Consider the following 18,188-nt stretch of genomic DNA (forward strand, 5'->3'; position numbering starts at 1 on the left):
AGACTTAAAAACATTTCTTATATTTCATGTATCAAAATTTTTAAGTTTTAATTTATTTTCAAAATTTTTAAAAGACTTTCCTTGTTTCCTATTTTTCTTCAATTGGTTTAGATTTGCATTTTTTTTAAAATCCAGTTCTTTGAAGGTGGGGAATGACAATCAAAAAGTATAAGTTTCATGTTTCATGTTTATTTTTTCTCAAGCTCTTTCTTATTGTTAATAATTTTTCTATTTAGGAAGATTCATTCTCTAAGAAAGAGTTATACAGTTTGATCTTTGTGACAGAGCTAGATAATGGTATGCGATATTCCACTGGTCTTGTTAAATTGTTGAGAAGATCGGGCCAAGAAATATCTGAGGAACTGCAAACTATGGCACTTTCATCACAAGAGGTTTTTTAGTAAATTTTTTATTACTTTATATAGAGCACCTCTGTATTTTTGAATTGAGTGGCTAATAGTTTTTTTAGTCTAGTTTAGATTTAGTCTTTGCTTTAAATACCAGTTTTAGTTTTAATTTAGTTTTGCAATTTTGATTTTTTTAGCCTTAAATTTGAATTAAATCTAATTTGTTGTAAGTTTGAAGATGAAGATGAAATTCAGTTTTAATTTGCTGATTTTATATTTAGTTTGCTGATTTTATTTTTAATTTGCTGATTTTATTTTTAATTTTCTGATTTTATTTTTAATTTTCTGATTTTATTTTTAATTTGCTGATTTTATTTTTAATTTGCTGATTTTATTTTTAAACTTGTAAATTTTTTAAGTTTTAAGTAACGTATAATGCACATAAAAAGTTTATCACTATTTAGTTTGTATAACCAGAGGTAAAAGAAATATATTGGCATTAAATGCTTGATAATATTAAAAAAAATAGTTAGTAAATTTTTCATTAATACGCTCCAAAAAGTTTTAAGACATCAACAAAATAATGTCTAATCCTGAAAAAACATAAACAAGTATTAAACACAGATATGTAATAACAAAAATAGATATGTAATAATAAAAAAAGATATGTAATAACAAAAATAGATATGTAATAACAAAAACAGATATATAATAAGATAAACAGATATATAACAATGAAACAGATATATTAAAGACAGATATGTAATAACAAAAATAGATATGTAATAATAAAAATAGATATATTAAACACAGATATGTAGTAATAAAAATAGATATGTTATAACAAAAACAGATATATAATAAGATAAACAGATATATAACAATTAAACAGATATATTAAACACAGATATGTAATAACAAAAATAGATATGTAATAACAAAAATAGATATGTAATAACAAAAACAGATATATAATAAGATAAACAGATATGTAACAATGAAACATATATTAAACACAGATATGTAATAACAAAAATAGATATGTAATAACAAAAACAGATATATAATAAGAAAAACAGATATGTAACAATGAAACAGACACAGTATGTGCCAAAATTGTCACCATGTTTGAACAAAAAAATTTTTTATATATATTTTAATAGAAAAACTGTGTAGAAAAATGAAATTTTAGTTTTATTAATTAAATTTAAGACTAAGCTAACTGAAAATAATGCTTTTTATTAAATTTAGAGGATATTGAATTTTTTTAAAAATTTTTGTGTAAAGAGCTAATGGTGACAATTTTGTTGCGAATGAAAGCAAATAACATATTGTAGTTAATTAATATAACCTTCCTGAGATTTAATTACAGCCTGAATTCTTCCAGGAACACTAGCAACCAATTTGCGGCATTCCTTGGGTGTAATTGAGTACCAAACCTCTTGTACACGAGCCCAAAGTTCATCCTTATTCTTAGGTGGAGTAGGAAAGTTGTAGACCCGTTGTTTAACTATTGCCCATAAATTTTCGAGTGGGTTAAGATCAGGGCTTTGTGCTGGCCAGTCAACGACTTTCAATTTCTTCTCGTGATGGAATTTAATGGTCTTATCAGCCTTATGCTTGGGGTCATTGTCTTGCATGAACATCGTGTTACATACAGTTCTGCCCCATTTTTGAAGGGACTTGAAATATCCAACCTTAAGGATGTTGATATAGCCATCAGCATTCATTATTCCATTAATTTTAACTAATTCACCGACTCCACGAGCACAGAAACATCCCCAAAACAAGAGTATTTCTCCGCCATATTTAACGGTTGGTGTAAAATCTTGAGTGGTGGATAAGACTTTCTCCAAGTATATCTTATACCATCTGATCCAAACATATTAGTTCTACTTTCATCTGTCCAAATTCAGTCATAAAAGTCATCAAAAGTCATGTGTGCATAAAGTTTAGCATAATTTAAACAAGCTTGGCGGTGACGAGAAACTAACAATGGCTTCTTGATCTTTCTTCTGGATCGAAAACCAATTTTTTTGAGCTTTCTATTGACTGTCTGCATTAAAGCATGAGTCCCATAGCTGTTATTCATTAAATTAGTAACATCCTTTGCAGTTTTAGGTCCTCCAGAAGCAATTAAACAAGTGATTGTTCTTTGGTCTCTTGGTGTAAAAATTTTCTTTCAACCACTTTTAGGCTTATCTACTCCTAAATTATTGTGCAAATTGATTTTATATATGAGATTATGAGACTTTCCGAACTCAGCAGTGATTTCACAATAAGATTGTCTGGATTTAAGCCTTTCCACAATATTTTTTTCTCGTTTAAGATTTATTTTCCTCGTAATGATAATAACAATACTTTTTTTTATGTTTTGTAAACAAAATCAAACTTTAAATGATATTTAATTGTTAAAAATCTGTGAAAAGTTGATAACTCAATCATTTTAGTCATAAGACTATTAATTTATGTTGTATGCCTAATTAACTGTGGGCAAATATGTTAATTGCTTTCATTCACGACAAAATTGTCACCATTAGCTCTTCACATAAAAATGTTTAAAAAATTCAATATCCTCTAAATTTAATAAAAAGCAATATTTTCAGTTAGCTAAGTCTTAAATTTAATTAATAAAACTAAAATTTCATTTTCCTTCACAGCTTTTCTATTAAAAAAAACATAAAATATTTCTTTGTTCAAACATGGTGATAATTTCAGCACATACTGTATAATAAACAGATATGTAATAACAAAAATAGATATGTAATAATAAAAACAGATATATTAAACACGGATATGTAATAACAAAAATAGATATGTAATGATAAAAACAGATATATAATAATAAAAACAGATATATAACAATGAAACAGATATGAAGTAAAAAAAAACACATATATATTAGTAAATACACTTGTATAGTAACAAATAGATATATAATAATGAATGCAGATATATAATAATAAATACATATGTATAATAAAAAACAGATATAATAATAAGCATATATATATAGTAATAAACAGAGATATATAATAAAAAAAAATTTTCCTAACAAATGAATTGTTATTCATGCTGAAACTTTATTGTAAATATTATTTATATATTAGTTTTAAGTATTTTTTTACTTAATTTAAATAATTTTCAAAAAAATTCTGCTTAAATATAAACTTAAAAAGATTTTATTACAAAAAATGAATATCAAAAATATAGTTTATCAGATGGCAAACTAGTTTTTGCCAACTCTTGCCCCAAAAATTTGAATAGATAATAATTAAAATAATATAACAGAAAAATTTAAAATAATTAGAGTAAGCAATTCATTGAGCAAAGTAATCACTTTTTTTTATTAGTATTAAGTAAAATGAACTTTTCCCCCCTAATGTTAATGTTAAGTTGATGTGTTTAAAATAAAACCTAAAAAAAGAGACTTTTTATAAGATGCTTCTTTTATTCCACTGGTTGTTTTGTCCTATATTTAATTGATTTAATTTGTCTTACAGATTTAAATAGCTATTTGGTTTTATCTGATTGTTCGCTCATGCTAGTGTTTTTATTTGCATTTATACTTTTAGTTTTGAATGTAATCTTTTTAGTTTTCATGTGAGTTATAGTTTTAATATTAGTTATAGATAGTATTAATAAAAAAATATTTGATTTCATCATTTTAAAAACATTTATATATAACTAATAGTTTTATTTTATTTTTGTTAAAGACACCATTTTAGTTTTGTTAGCAAAGATTTGCTGATTAAAATTTAGTAAAATGCAAAGATTCTCTTTAAAATGACTTAATTTATGATTTTGTAATTTTAAATTTGTAATTGTAACTTTGAAACAATTTATAGATAAAAGAGTCTCAAAAAGAATTTTATGAAATTTGTCCTCACTTGAAGTTGTTTGGTTATTGCAAGTATGTTTTTTTCATTTTAATATCATTTATAAATATATTTAAATTTTATTTAAGCATTAAAATTTCTTTAGTTATATTGAAGATTGTAATGAAAGACATACTATTTTCCCACAAAGAGATTTAATTGGTTTATGTCCCTCAGCTGGTTATGTGAAGGTATTTTTCTAATTATCTGAAAATTAAAGATCTAAAAGGCTTCTTTTTTTTCTTAATGATTTAAGTCCTTTTTTATTTTCATATATTCTGAAACAGGAATGAAAATAATTCTTTTAATTTATTCTCTTTAACATTTTTATAGCTAGTTCAGTGTGTATCAAAAACCTCTTTATCTTAGGTTATTATCCTTGCCATAATTAATGCATCCAGTTACTGGGGTCGTATTATAGAGCATAATTTACCATTTAAACAAGAGAACTCATCTTATGAAACAATCCAGTATGTTAGACTAGCCTTAGATATTCAGCTTTATTATGCTAACAAGTCTTTTCACCAACCATGTGTATCAGTTGAGAGATTTGATGTATGTGTTGTTAAAACTGACTGTGGATATGAAAGGTAATATTATTTAACAAAGTATCTAATATATTTTGTCTTTTGAAGTTTTTTAGATTCTTTATCAGTTTTTTATCATTTGAAGCTGCATTATTTAATACTATTTTGTAAATTTAGAGTTCGTGTGGAAAAAGTTTTAGAAAGAGAATTTGAGAGACCAAAACTATTACAAGTATTTACTTTAATGTTTTACTTCTCAAGTGTCAAAAATTTTTTAATGTTTATTTTGGTCTCAAAATCTGAGCTATAAATTAATATTATTGTGTCTGACACAGGTGTTTGGTATTGATAGTGGGATAACAATAAAAGTGATGTTTAAAGAGCTGTTAATTTGTCCCCAATTTTTCAAAGAAGTCCCAGCCCAGGTAAGAATGCTATTTATTCTAACTTCTATTTTGTTGTCTAATGGATTTTTTAAACTGTCTTTTCCTTTATTTTCATTTAGGCTGTTGAAATAATTGTTAGCTGTGTTAAACCAGTTGATTCCAGTTCTTTTTGGACCCATGAAGTAAAAATGTTTAAAAATTTTTATTTGATTTTTTTAGTTAATTTTTTTAATTGTACTGCAGTATTTCATGGTTTGCACTACTGAAATAATTAGATTTCATTATTTTAAAAAGTTTTTATTATTTTCAAGCTAAAAAAAGTTTGTAAATATAACTGTTTTTTCATCATTTGCAACATTTCTCTATAAAAGTAAATATATACAAGTAAATATATAAAAGTAAAAAATATAAATTCTTTTCACAATTACCAACTTTTAGAAAAGATTTAACAGCATGAAGCAGTGATTTTTGAAATACTTTTAGTCTTTAATTTTTGTATGTATTTAATGTATGTATTTAATGTATGTATGTAATGCATGTATGTAATATAAAGTAATGTAATGTAATGTAAATGTAAATGTAAATGTAAATGTAAATGTAAATGTAAATGTAAATGTAAATGTAAATGTAAATATAAATATAAATGTAATCTAAATGTAATTTAATGTATTTAATGTTATGTATTTAATGTTATGTATGTAATGTAATGTAGTGTAATGTAATGTAATGTAATGTAATGTAATGTAATGTGATGTAATGTAATGTAATGTAATGTAATGTGATGTAATGTAATGTATGAAATGTAATGTAATTTATGTAATGTATGTAATGTAATGTAATGTAATGTAATGTATGTAATGTATGTAATGTATGTAATGTATGTAATGTAATATATGTGATGTATGTAATGTATGCATTACATAAGTACACATATGCATACATCTAATTGAAATTTTAGTCTTTATATGTAAGGAAAATGTCCCCAAAAACTTTTTTTTTTCTCACTGTATTAACAAATTGAGGAGTATTGAGAAAAAGTTAATAACTTTATCCTTACCATTCAAAAAGACACAATTAAGTTCTGTGTTCTCAAAGTGAATGAAAAGTATTGAAGTATAATCTGAGTAGCAGCTGTCAGAAGATATAAAAATCCAGAGTGTCAAAATCTCATGCTCTTTCAAACTTCTTTAAAAATAAGAAAGCATGTGATGGTATGAGAAAGCATGTGAAAGCATGTGAAAGCATGAAGCATGTGATGGCACTATTGGTCAAATTGAAGCATGTGATGGCACTAATACAAATGTTAGAGTTGAAGGTGGAATAAATCATTTGATTAAAGTAAGCATTGAATGTACTTTACAATTAAATGTTTGCTTTTTGCATGCAAATAAATAGCCACTAAATCATTGCTGAATTAGATTGCCCACCAACAGGTAACAACATGTATTTTGGAACTATTGGACAATTACTACCAGATATCTTAAATTATCTTGTAATGTACAAATAATAACAAAAAAATTATGGAAGGATTTGTTGATAGGCAAAAATATAAGAGGAGAGTTATATCAGTACTGATTTGTAGTCCATTTGATCATAATTTAGAATGCCTGAAGAAAGGACCATGTAGCCATAGTATGTGGCTGACAGTTGCATGTTGCACCTTTAGGCTTTAAGCTTGTACAATGAAGCTATCATTTCTAAACTTTTTGAATGGATATATTGTGAATGATTATGCAACTATGTGGTTAACTATGAAGATCATGAGTTTGTACTGGTTCTCAAAATGCTTTATATATTTGGGGCTTATTGTCCCCATTTTTATAATTTTCATGATTTTTTGTTGTAACTTCTTTGCATTTATGTTACTATGGCGCCCCATATTTTTTAGAATAAAAATTTTCCCTTCAAAGAAGTTTATGATTCTGTCATTTAAAAAAAGTTACACTTTGAACTTTACATTATTTATCTAGTTCTAAGCAAAGAACTGAAAGTATTTGAATAAACTACCTCCTTTACCCTACCATAAATAAATTATCACAAAAATTAGTGTCTAATTTTACTGCTAGATTTAATTTAGGGCTTAAATTTTCCTCTTATTAACTGCAAATTTTAAAAAATAGTAAGCATATTTAAACATTTAGGCTTCTCAAACCATGGAAAGGAGAATACTGGGTAAAACATTGGAAGGGCGAGTACAGTTTAGGTGACCTTTTTTCTATTTGTGATTGTAATATATGGTTAATTTTTTATTTCCTTTTCTTTTTCTTTTTTTAATGTTCTCAAAATTTTCTTATTTTCTTTTCTTGTAACATTTTCTAAAAGTCTATAAAGTCCTAGGACATGTAGAGGTTAGTTTAGTAAAATCCTACAACATGTAGAAGTTAATTTAACATAATCTTGTTTAAATGATGTTATACAGACATAGTTAAATCCAGAGAATACTTTTACATCTTAGTCTCCAAAACACAATTTGGGTGGATCCACTTTTAGAAAAGGATGTTTTGAGTGGAGTTCAAACTAAAACATATATACTTGATGTAGGAAGAGAACTAATATATCTTGGTTACGGTGATAAAAATAGCAAGGTGGGCTCTTTCATTTGTATGCTTTTATTTTAGGTCTTTAAAATTCACATTGTTTTTTTATAACAAGAATATATTGATCAGAAAAATAAATCTATCATAAGTATATAACTATCAAAAGAATTATGTTTAGTCATTAGGTTTTAACTTAACAAAAGAAAAAAACTATTTATATTTTATCTTTGTTTTTTTATTTCAGCATATTCTTAACCTTCGAAATCTGTTATATGATGTCCAAGGACGACCAATGGATACAAATTCTCAATTGAAAATGTAAAAACTTTTTCCTAAAAAACTTTATGAATAAAATCTTATTTAAAATATTCTGAAATTTTTTTTCTGAGGAATTTCTATTGCCAGGTTACCACATTGTATGACTGATCATGACTTTGAATACTTGCATGATGATGATTATGAGGATGTCTACATCTCTGCTGTGGTTCACCCTGGTTTGTTTTATGTTCAAAGAATGGAAAGTATAGCTCTGTAAGTTTGTTTACTTTTTGTTTTACTTTTAATTTGAAGTAAAGCAAATATTAAGTCCATAATTTTAATTAACAGATTGTTTTTAATTATATTTACTTTTTTACATTTTTTTACATTATTTAGTATTGAAAAGTTAGATGACAAAATACAAGCAACTATGGCAGTCACAAAAACAGACCAAAGCAATACTAACCAAGTTTTCCCAATTGGATCTATTTGTGCAGCTCAATTTAGTTTAGACAAAAAGTAATTTTAATCCATTTTGCTGCTTTGTGCCCTACAGTAATTGTTACCTTATATACGTTAAACTTAGATATTTTAGTTTTTTTTTTAAATGGTAATAAAATTTGCAAAAGACCTAGCAAAAAAAGGATTGTATCAAGCATATTTTTTGCATAAATAATTTTTTAAAAAGTTTAAAAGATATACATATACTTTTTGCATTAGGTGGTATCGTGGAAAGGTCTGTGAAATAAGCAAGAATGAATACAACATTTTTTTCGTTGACCATGGGGATAGGGAATGGCTGACAAAAGAAAAAGTTATTCCAGCTTGGGATGACTTATTAATTGTATTCAAGTTTATTTCATAATTTTCTTACAAATTATCTTTTTTATTTATATTTGAGATTTTTCCTTCTAGATTTTTTTTCTAGTTTTCTTCCTATTGACATTTTCTAATGCTTTTTTTCCCAGCAACCATTTCAAGCAATTGAATGTGCGTGCACAAGTGTTCTACCTAATGGTAGTTTTATTTGTTTTATATTAATGTTTGTACTTCTAATATAATTATCTAATATAATTTTAACAAAATATTTCTAAAAGTTTTTTTAAAAAGTTTCTTTCAACTTTCTCTTCTTTGTTTTTTTTTTCCCTCCCCGCTCCCCCAGTTTGTTTCAACACATAAAAATTATACACAACTAAGAAAATGCAAATGATTCTTCTTAATTTCGATAAATTTGTGTCCAATTAAATTAAAGGAGTTTTATGCTTTTTAGGTAACAAGTGGGAGGATTATGAAGGAGATATTATGTGGGAAATTACTTCTAATCGTTTGTTGAGTGTCAAGGTTATCTTTTTTTTTCACAATTACCAACTGTTTCTTTTTAGATAATCTGTTTTTTCTTTTTGTTACTGAAATGCGTTTATTGTTGTTCTAAAAGATTTTGTTTTTTGCTTTCATTTTTGTTTTAAGACATTTTTTAAAAAAGTTTTTAAACACCCTTATAGTTTCCCTTAGTTTATAGAAATTGTTTTCTATTTTTTGTTAAAATGTCTTAGGTTGTTTCGACACAAGCATCAACAAATATCAGCAACATGGTACGATATGAAGTAGAACTATTTGATGTTACAAGTAATCCAACCATAAATATAAATCATGAGCTTGTGATAGCTGGTGCAGCCAAAGCCTCTTTGCAATGTTTAAAGGTAAAATTTTGTTTAAAGATATTATGTTGATAATAATCTTGTAGGAGCAAATAGATGTTTTTGTCTGATAAGTAATTCATCAACAAAAAGATCCTGACATTGAAAAGATCTTTTTCCCATTGCGCTCTGACATCAACTCAACAAAAATGACTCAACCCAACCATACATTTTTAGAAAACTGGCATTACATAGATTCAGTAAAATATTTCATAAAAGTTGTCTGGTATTTAGTTTAAGTGTATACTATATGTATTATGAGTATTTCAGAAACAAATGAATAAAAAATGATTAAAACCACTGATCTTTACATTTTCAAAAGATATACTTCAACAGAAAATAATAACATCTAACGGGTTCGCCATCTAACTTTTTTTTTTTCAACTAGTGCTTATTTCGTGAATGTTAACACTTAGCTCATGTCTGATTTGACAGATAATTAGTTTTATCCTTCCGCTGAACGAATATGGTTGTGTATACGCTTGAACAACACTGGGAAATATTGCGACATTACTTTGAAAATCATGGTAATGTTGCAGAATGTGTGCGAAAATTGCGTACGGATTTTGGAAGAAGAGAAGCACCGTCAGCTCTGTATGTTCGTTATCTTGTGAAAAAAGTGAAAGAAACTGGCATCCTCATCGATAAACCAAAGCGTGAAAAGCCAAAAACAGTGCGTATATCCGAGAATATTGCTGCTGTGGCAGAAAGTGTGCGTGAAGCGCCATCAACATCAATTCACCGTCGTTCTCAACAATTGAACATTTCGGAGACATCATTGAGACGAATTTTGCATAAAGACCTTGGTATGACACCATACAAAGTCCAATTGGTTCAGGAGTTGAAACCAACTGACCATCCAATGCATTTTCGCTTCGCTAAGTGGGCCTGCGATCGACTTACAGAAGATGCCGATTTTGCCAAAAAAATCATCTTTTCAGATGAAGCTCATTTTGATCTTGGCGGGTATGTAAACTAGCAAAATTGTCGCATTTTGAGCACAGAAAACCCGCACGAATACATTGAAAAGCCGATGCACCCAAAACGAGTCACTGTTTGGTGCGGATTTTGGTCCAGAGGCATAATTGGGCCATTTTTCTTCGAAAATGAGCAAGGAGTGGCCGTTACAGTCAATGGCGATCGTTATCGGGCCATGTTGACGGAATTTTTGTTCACAAAAATTGAAGAGGAGGATATTGGCAACATTTGGTTTCAACAGGACGGCGCTACGTGCCACACAGCCGAAGCTACACTCGATGTTTTGCGCCCTGTTTTTGAAGATCGCATTATCAGCCGCAGAGCTGATGTCGTTTGGCCGCCTCGGAGCTGCGATTTGACACTGTTAGACTATTATTTGTGGGGTGCCCTCAAAGATAAAGGTTACGCCGACACGCCAGAGACAATTGACGCTTTAAAGGACAATATTCGTGAAGCCATTGGTGAAATACAGCTGCACACAATCGATAATGTGCTTAAAAATTGGACCGATCGTGTAGGCTACTGCATGGCCAGCCGAGGCAGTCATTTGAATGAAATTATTTTCCATTATTAACCGGAAGGATTGTACTTTCAAATAAAAAAAGACATTTGAGAAAATATTCAGTAGTTTTTTTTTATAGCATTTTCAAAAAAAAAAAAGTTATTTGGCGGACCCGATAAAAGATAATCAGGAATGTGAATTTATTCAGAAATACTTTTCATCATTGTATCCGTTTTTATGTGGAATTACAAGTTTAAATATGCAGAAAAAATGTTTAAATTTACAAGTTGTTTAAAAATCAACATGTTTAATTAAATACACCTTTATGGATTCAATGATTTAATATGGCTGATTAAATAAAAGGGCTTTTAAATTGTTTTTTAAATTGTTTGTTCTAAATTTCAATAATTTAAAAGATAAATTACTTATATCAATTAAATAAAAGTACGCATAAATAAACCATAGAATTGATTTATCATATCTGAAACATTAAATATATTTTTAAACACTAAAATTATATTTTTCATAAGTTATATATATGTATATATATACTTTTGATGATGATAAATAATTGTATATCTACTTATACTACAAATAGTATGAATTTAAATCAGAAAAATAGATGATATTTATGTTCTATTTTTTTTTAATCTATATGTTACCAATTTAATGTTAGTTTTCTGGGGTAATATGTCTAATTACCAAATGCTAGCACTCTTAAAACACAATCATAATCATTGTAAATTAAATCTCAAGTTTTTATTTATTTAAAATGTTTTCTCTTTTTTTTTGAAGTAAATTTTCAAAAATATAGATTTTTTTAAATTTTAAACTTATTATTTTTTAATCTGTAAAGGTAAAACATGCACATACAATATTTGACTTTTTATTTTGAAGTAATATTTTCATAAAAAGAAAACAATCAGTTTACTGTTTTAGGAAATTTTTCCCCATGCTACTTTAAGTAATGCTGCTGAATTAAAGGTAAAGCAAAATTAATGTTTAATATTGTTTTTTTAATCTTCCTAATAACAGGAATTTTTTTAACTATAAAAAAGTATTATGCTTAAAGAGCATCACTGAGAGATGTGCTGATATGTGCGTGCAAACTTATGAAGAACAGGTAGCTTTTTTTTTTAAACCAGTGTTTTAAATTTTATAGAATGCATATATATATATATCTGGTTTGTTACATTTTGCTGGCTTTTTGTTACATGTTGTTTGTAGGATTTGAAGAAGAAGTTATCCAAGTGCCATCAAATAAAAGATATTGTCCTAGCTTCAAACAAGTATTTTTGATTAAATACATACATTACATGCATTATATGCATTACATTCATACATGCATACATATGTTACAGTATCACAGTAGATTATCTTTTTGTATATATACTTTAGTAATGAATTGGTTGAAAGAGGATGTGTTTACTCTATTTGTAAGCTCTTTTCATTAACAAAAGATGATGCTCTACTTAAGATTCTTTTGGAGTGTTTGCAGCATTTCATTCATCTTAGCAAAGAGTATGGTGTAGTAATTTGTTTAAAATCTTTAACAAGAAAAATTGTTTTATGTTTTACCTTACATTTTTGTTAATTTTCTAAAATTCTGTTAAGAAATTGCAGCATCTTCTTTGATGAAGGTACTTTAAAAGCAATGTGTATTCTTCTGAAAAAGGTATAATGAATTAAATGTAAATCAAATAAATTACAATGATTTTTTTTTTATCCATAAATCTCTTTTCTATTTGCAATTTTTTATGCAGTTTGTTTTTAATTTTAGAATGGTAATGAAAGTTTGCAAAAATTAATTCTTAATATCATACTTTATTTCTGTGATGAAGAAAGGTAAATATGTGTCCCAATAATAGCACTGAATTTTGTTTTTGAATGGTTTTTTTATTCAAAAAGTTTTTAGTTTGTTGTAATACAAAAAAAGTGTGATTATATAAAAAATATCAGACAAATGTGTACCAGGCCTCTGCTGGCGAATCCTTTCAATTTTTATAAAAATTAATCTAATGTGTTGTAAAGGCTGTTGGATCTCTGCCTGGAGTTTAGAAATCGTTTTTGGCATAAAAGTTTAAAAGCTCCAAAAAAAATATCAAATTATATAATCTTGGCTCAGATTGGTTAGCTGATTCTTATCTGCTAGCAAGATTTTTAAATTTGACTACTAAACTATTATTGTTTTTTTTGTTTTTGTTGTTTTTTTTTTATAACAATTTTTTCAGCAAAGTTGTTGTTTAACTAGCTAATGTTCCGTTAATCAATGAAATTATCTGAGTTTAAAATGAGCTTAAGTTTTTGAGTCAGTTGAATTTTAAATTACCTGTAAGTTTTTTATAATTCTATTGTGCACATTTTTCTACCTTTGTATATCCTTCAAAATGATCAGGTTATACTATGAAGGCTCCCTCTTTGTTTCTTATATGTTTCTTCTTTGCTTTTATTCTGTAGGTTTCTCCTTCATTTAAGCGACAATGGGTTTGTCACCTCTTGCTGTAAGATTTTAAAACAAACAAATGATTCTGAGGTGATTTTAAGTGTCTTTTATAATAAAATTTATTTGTTTTAAAGTAAATGTGTTGTAATGTAAATAATTGTAAAAATAAAAATATAAAAAAAAAAAAAGAAAAAGAAAAAATTTGAAATATATAATCAAGAAGATAGAAAAAGTGATTTTTCTTTTTCAGATAATTATTTCTATTTTAAAAGGAATTCATCTCAGCTTAAATAAAAATGGCATGTAAGTTTGGCAAGTTTCTGTATTTTACTTTTTATAAAAGTCCATTTTGTATATATATATTTTTTGTAAAAAATCCATTTTTATATCTTTTTGAATTTTCAGATTTGCTGGAGTAATACGACATGAAGGAGCTCTTGACACTATTTTGCATTTCCTTGAAAAAAACAACAATGAAAGCATTATTTTAGCAAGTTTAGAAACACTTCAGTCTTCTCTTTTAGGTTTTAGGTAGTATTGCTTTAGAAATACTATTTGTATGCAAATTTTTATTACTACAATATTTTTTATAGTTATTTAATTTGTGACCTTTCAAATAGCATTTTGTTTATAATGAAATATTTAACATTTGTGAGTTTTGTTAAATTAAAACAGTAAGCAAACAATAAGCAGTAAAAATATATTTAACTATGGTATATGGACATTTCATCAAAACAATGAAGTCTTATATTTGATTACAAAACTATATAGCATGCAAAGGTTTCTGGCAAGTGAACTTTTGTATTTTTTTTTAAAAAGAACTAATGTTTTTTAATCATTATGAGGTGTTAGTATGAGATATAGGAAACAAAATATTATAGAAATAGAATGTTATTTAAGTTTGTTAAAGTATTTATTACTAAAATTGTTATATTTACATTATTATTTAAATATATTACATTATTTATTTTTGTATTTTTTATATTTACAATTGTTTTATTTACATTTAAATATTATATTTACATTATTACAATTGTTAAATTTGTAAAAGTATTCAGCAACACAATATACATAGGTGCAGTTAAATGTTTAAAGATGCAATTATGAATAATAGCGTGTTGAATGTCTAAATTATAGAAAGTTGTATCATAAGCATGGCTCACCATAAATCCAAGTTTGTGAGAGAAAGATAAAATTTTCAAAGACTTCTTATGAATTTCCTTTTTCCCAACCGTACTCTATATCATTGTAAAATACTGTTCCAAGACCAAGAAAAACATAAAAAAGTAGATCATATTGTTAAATGCAAATCAACTGCAATATCAAGGAAACTGCTGCTGAAATTGCACGTAAGCTTAAGGGTAAAAACCAAGCTAATATTACTTGTAGTATTGTGACACTAAGACTTAATGATGTGGGGATTTTTGGCTGTATAGGTATTAAAAAACCATTAATCAGTAAAAAGAATAAGAAGATCTGATTACAATCTGCCAAAGATCACCTAAGTAGGATAATAAAAGATTAGAAAACTTTTCAGACCAATTTAAATTTAATCTTTTTGGAAGCGGTGGTAGAAAACATGTAGGATGTCCAATTCTACTTTGAGCTGACCCGAGAAAACTGCTTTGACAGGGTGAAACTACAATGTTTCCTGACTCCAAAAATGTAAAATTTGAAATCTAACTATTTCGTCCGAGAAAATAATTTCGATTTTTATTTTTTAGTACTTTGCACAATAGGGCGAAATGACAGCTTTTCAAATTTTGCATTTTTACAGCATTCAAAAACTCTTCAAAATAAGCATTTATTACTCCAAAACATAACTGTCTAAAATTCACTTGAATAATAGTTTATTCTGACACAACTGATATAGTTTTTCATTAACAAGATGGAAATAATAAACACTTTCTTAAATAATTCTTTTAGTTATTCTAAGCCAAAACACAAAAACAACCTCTTGATTCTAAACACATAAAGAGCAAATGGTACATAAAATAAATTCTTCTCAATATTTGATTCTTCACAAATGCTTGCTGTTGTAGTCCACAACACATGAAAGAAGCCTCTTTGCATACTCAGGATGATTGCGGTCTCTTTTGTATCTCTGCCAATGTGAGCTGAAATTATGATGCATTGATTCTGTTGCCTGCTCACTAAAGATCCCCAAGGGAGCCCTTTTGATCTCAATGAATTGCTTCACATGGAAGAAAACAGCATGAACTTTTGGAGTCACACTGATGTTCATGATTGCCAAATATGAGTCTCTGAAGCGATCAATTTTTTCAGAAAAGTCATCCTCCAGAACCATACCAAAACATGCTGTCACTACAGACTTAAACTTTCGAAGGGCATCAATGATTCCAAAGACTTGAAAAGCAGACTCAGTCTCTGCAATTCTTTGAAGGAGGTCAAGATTGCTGAGAAGCTTGTGACAGGCATTCCCTGCAAACTGCCCACCATGGTATGGTTCTTGTTGAATGTGGAGAGCTGAGGGCCACTTGACAACATTGGGCCAAACTTCTGTCATGGCTTTGTACATGTGATTGACCACACCAAGGAGAAGATGGAGTTCCATTGGTGGTATGAGCTCCAAGATGAGTTTGTTTTCAGAACCAGATAGCAAAGGCTCATGCACTACATTGCCAAAAGATCTTGCCTTTTTGATATCACCACCAGACTTAGCAAACTCTTGATAACAGGCAACAAGTGAGCCTAGTGTCCTCAAAGATCCTGATTGAGAAAGATGCTTTGATTCTGTGTTGCACCAAGAGCAAGGGTGAGTACTTGCATGGCTCTGAAGGCCACAAAGGATGTTGGCAAGTTTCATGTCGCATGAGACAACAAAGTTGACTTTGTCTAACTTGATTAAAGACAAGATCTGCCTCACATTTTCAAAGTTTTCTGGTAGTCCTTCTGATAAAGCCACAAGCATTTGGCGCTTTACACTACTGTCTCTGGCAGTCCTCTGAGTTAAAAGTTTTTTCTGTGGTGGTGACCTTGAATCACAGTGAGAATCCAACTCCATGATGCCAAGAGAAACTTTCAGAAATCCTCCACCTCCATCAATTCCCAACTTGACAATATGATTCTGGAAAACTCTTCGAGAAAGCAGGACTTCATTCAAAAGCTCGGCAAGATCCTTGCAATGCACAACCACAAAGTCAGTGGAGTTACTCTCTGATAAAACTTGGATGCTGGTTCGAGTAAAAAACTCAGACAACTGTTTGCCAATGGCTTCAAACTTAGCTAGAAAACTAGTCTCCACAATCTTGGTGTCACTGACTCTGTTGATGGTTGATGCCAATTTCTTCATGCCAAGGTTGGACAGTCCTGTGTTTAGCTGAACTTGTACAAGATCTTCAGTTTTGATGCTGGGTTCAGGAAAAAGAGCTCTTGCACTTGAGCTTCCTAAAAATGAAATTATGTTAACACTTTTTGTAATTTTAAGTTTTAAAATTAAAGGTATTCCCTCTGAACCTGCCATCTTTATATGTATATATAAAAGTATCACCTGTTTTAACTCTAAGTGGTGGGCCGCCTTTAGGATGCGATATTTTGGCAGTACCACCAGGTGTGGAAGGTTTAGTAGAGATGACTTGAGTAGCTATTTGCTCTGCAGCGAGTGGATTAGCTGTAGCTAGCTGCTTGAGATTCTCTCTAAAAGTGAATGGAGTGCACTGATGTGGCAGACCTCTTCCAACTAGACTCAAACAATCACCACATCTTTGAGGGGTACAATCTTCCACAGGTTTAGAATAGTCCACTGGGCTCTTCTCATTCAACTTCAAATGTCCAACTTGACAAATAAGACAGTTGCAACCTTGATCTCTTGTTGGTGGTCTAACTTTTATAGATGAGAAAGGAAACAAAGGTGGCAGGTTAACATCTTTTCCTTCATCTTTTCTCCGAAGAATTGTTCGACATGAGTCACAAATGCCTCTTGGCACTCTGGTATCAGTCAAATCAAGACTTGTATGGTAATGCTTGAGGATCTTTTCAACAAGGAACTGTGTCAACTCTCGAGAGCACTTCTTCAGACACAAGACACAGACAGATTTCCGACAATCTTCATGATTTTTTGAAAAATTTGGCATTTTGAAATTTTTCTCACACAACTGATAAGTGAAACACTTTAAATAAACATGTTCACTGCCAATTCCCGGAATATTTAGCTTGTTTACAATTTTGATGCAAAACTTAAAACAAACATGTTCACTGCCTATTCCCGGAATTTTTAGCTTATTTACAATTTTGATGCAACAAAATGTTTATAATATAGTTCAACCATGAAATTGTAGGTAAAATTTTATCTTCTGAGTTAAAATAAATACAAATTATACTTGCTATATAGACTGTTATGTTTTAGAGTAATAAATGTTAATTTTGGAGAGTTTTTGAATGCTGTAAAAATGCAAAATTTGAAAAGCTGTCATTTTGCCCTATTGTGCAAAGTACTAAAAACTAAAAATCAAAATTATTTTCTTGGACGAAATAGTTAGATTTCAAATTTTACATTTTTGGAGTCAGGAAACATTGTAGTTTCACCCTGTCAAAGCGGTTTTCTCGGGTCAGCTCAAAGTAATTTTTCGTCATTTTTTACAACAGTAAGTTAATTGATCGAGATTAAGGAAAACA

General features: G+C 28.4%; 2 protein-coding genes across 4 annotated transcripts in view; one reads left to right on the plus strand and one right to left on the minus strand.

The window, feature by feature from the left end:
* The window catches only part of LOC145193755 (putative ATP-dependent RNA helicase TDRD12), a 30,949-nt gene that overhangs the window by 7,184 nt on the left and 5,577 nt on the right, over nucleotides 1-18,188 (plus strand). For 2 of the 3 annotated variants that reach the window (XM_090068757.1, XM_090068756.1), the window contains exons 12-36: nucleotides 237-392; nucleotides 4,196-4,260; nucleotides 4,332-4,416; nucleotides 4,595-4,815; nucleotides 4,930-4,984; nucleotides 5,088-5,177; nucleotides 5,258-5,320; nucleotides 7,280-7,341; nucleotides 7,594-7,723; nucleotides 7,920-7,993; nucleotides 8,081-8,206; nucleotides 8,330-8,452; nucleotides 8,654-8,777; nucleotides 8,902-8,950; nucleotides 9,204-9,274; nucleotides 9,487-9,633; nucleotides 12,050-12,094; nucleotides 12,183-12,233; nucleotides 12,338-12,399; nucleotides 12,509-12,631; nucleotides 12,725-12,785; nucleotides 12,891-12,955; nucleotides 13,568-13,643; nucleotides 13,804-13,856; nucleotides 13,959-14,084. In XM_090068757.1, the coding sequence (XP_089924883.1) occupies nucleotides 237-392; nucleotides 4,196-4,260; nucleotides 4,332-4,416; nucleotides 4,595-4,815; nucleotides 4,930-4,984; nucleotides 5,088-5,177; nucleotides 5,258-5,320; nucleotides 7,280-7,341; nucleotides 7,594-7,723; nucleotides 7,920-7,993; nucleotides 8,081-8,206; nucleotides 8,330-8,452; nucleotides 8,654-8,777; nucleotides 8,902-8,950; nucleotides 9,204-9,274; nucleotides 9,487-9,633; nucleotides 12,050-12,094; nucleotides 12,183-12,233; nucleotides 12,338-12,399; nucleotides 12,509-12,631; nucleotides 12,725-12,785; nucleotides 12,891-12,955; nucleotides 13,568-13,643; nucleotides 13,804-13,856; nucleotides 13,959-14,084 (2,303 nt within the window). The remainder of the gene's footprint in view (nucleotides 1-236; nucleotides 393-4,195; nucleotides 4,261-4,331; nucleotides 4,417-4,594; nucleotides 4,816-4,929; nucleotides 4,985-5,087; nucleotides 5,178-5,257; nucleotides 5,321-7,279; nucleotides 7,342-7,593; nucleotides 7,724-7,919; nucleotides 7,994-8,080; nucleotides 8,207-8,329; nucleotides 8,453-8,653; nucleotides 8,778-8,901; nucleotides 8,951-9,203; nucleotides 9,275-9,486; nucleotides 9,634-12,049; nucleotides 12,095-12,182; nucleotides 12,234-12,337; nucleotides 12,400-12,508; nucleotides 12,632-12,724; nucleotides 12,786-12,890; nucleotides 12,956-13,567; nucleotides 13,644-13,803; nucleotides 13,857-13,958; nucleotides 14,085-18,188) is intronic. The other variant, XR_016445632.1, reaches the window with a different exon arrangement.
* On the minus strand, nucleotides 15,402-17,740 carry LOC145198069 (uncharacterized). The gene is made up of 2 exons (XM_080074027.2): nucleotides 17,065-17,740; nucleotides 15,402-16,961 (listed from the first exon to the last, which is right to left on the minus strand). The coding sequence occupies exons 1-2, from the start codon at nucleotides 17,645-17,647 to the stop codon at nucleotides 15,574-15,576; spliced, it is 1,971 nt and encodes a 656-aa protein (XP_079930153.2). The 5' UTR covers nucleotides 17,648-17,740; the 3' UTR covers nucleotides 15,402-15,573.

The sequence above is a fragment of the Hydra viridissima genome, unplaced genomic scaffold (assembly GCF_058129835.1).
Source record: "Hydra viridissima isolate aposymbiotic clone 2 unplaced genomic scaffold, HvirCarnegie_v1 scaffold_12, whole genome shotgun sequence".
Classification (NCBI taxonomy): domain Eukaryota; kingdom Metazoa; phylum Cnidaria; class Hydrozoa; order Anthoathecata; family Hydridae; genus Hydra; species Hydra viridissima.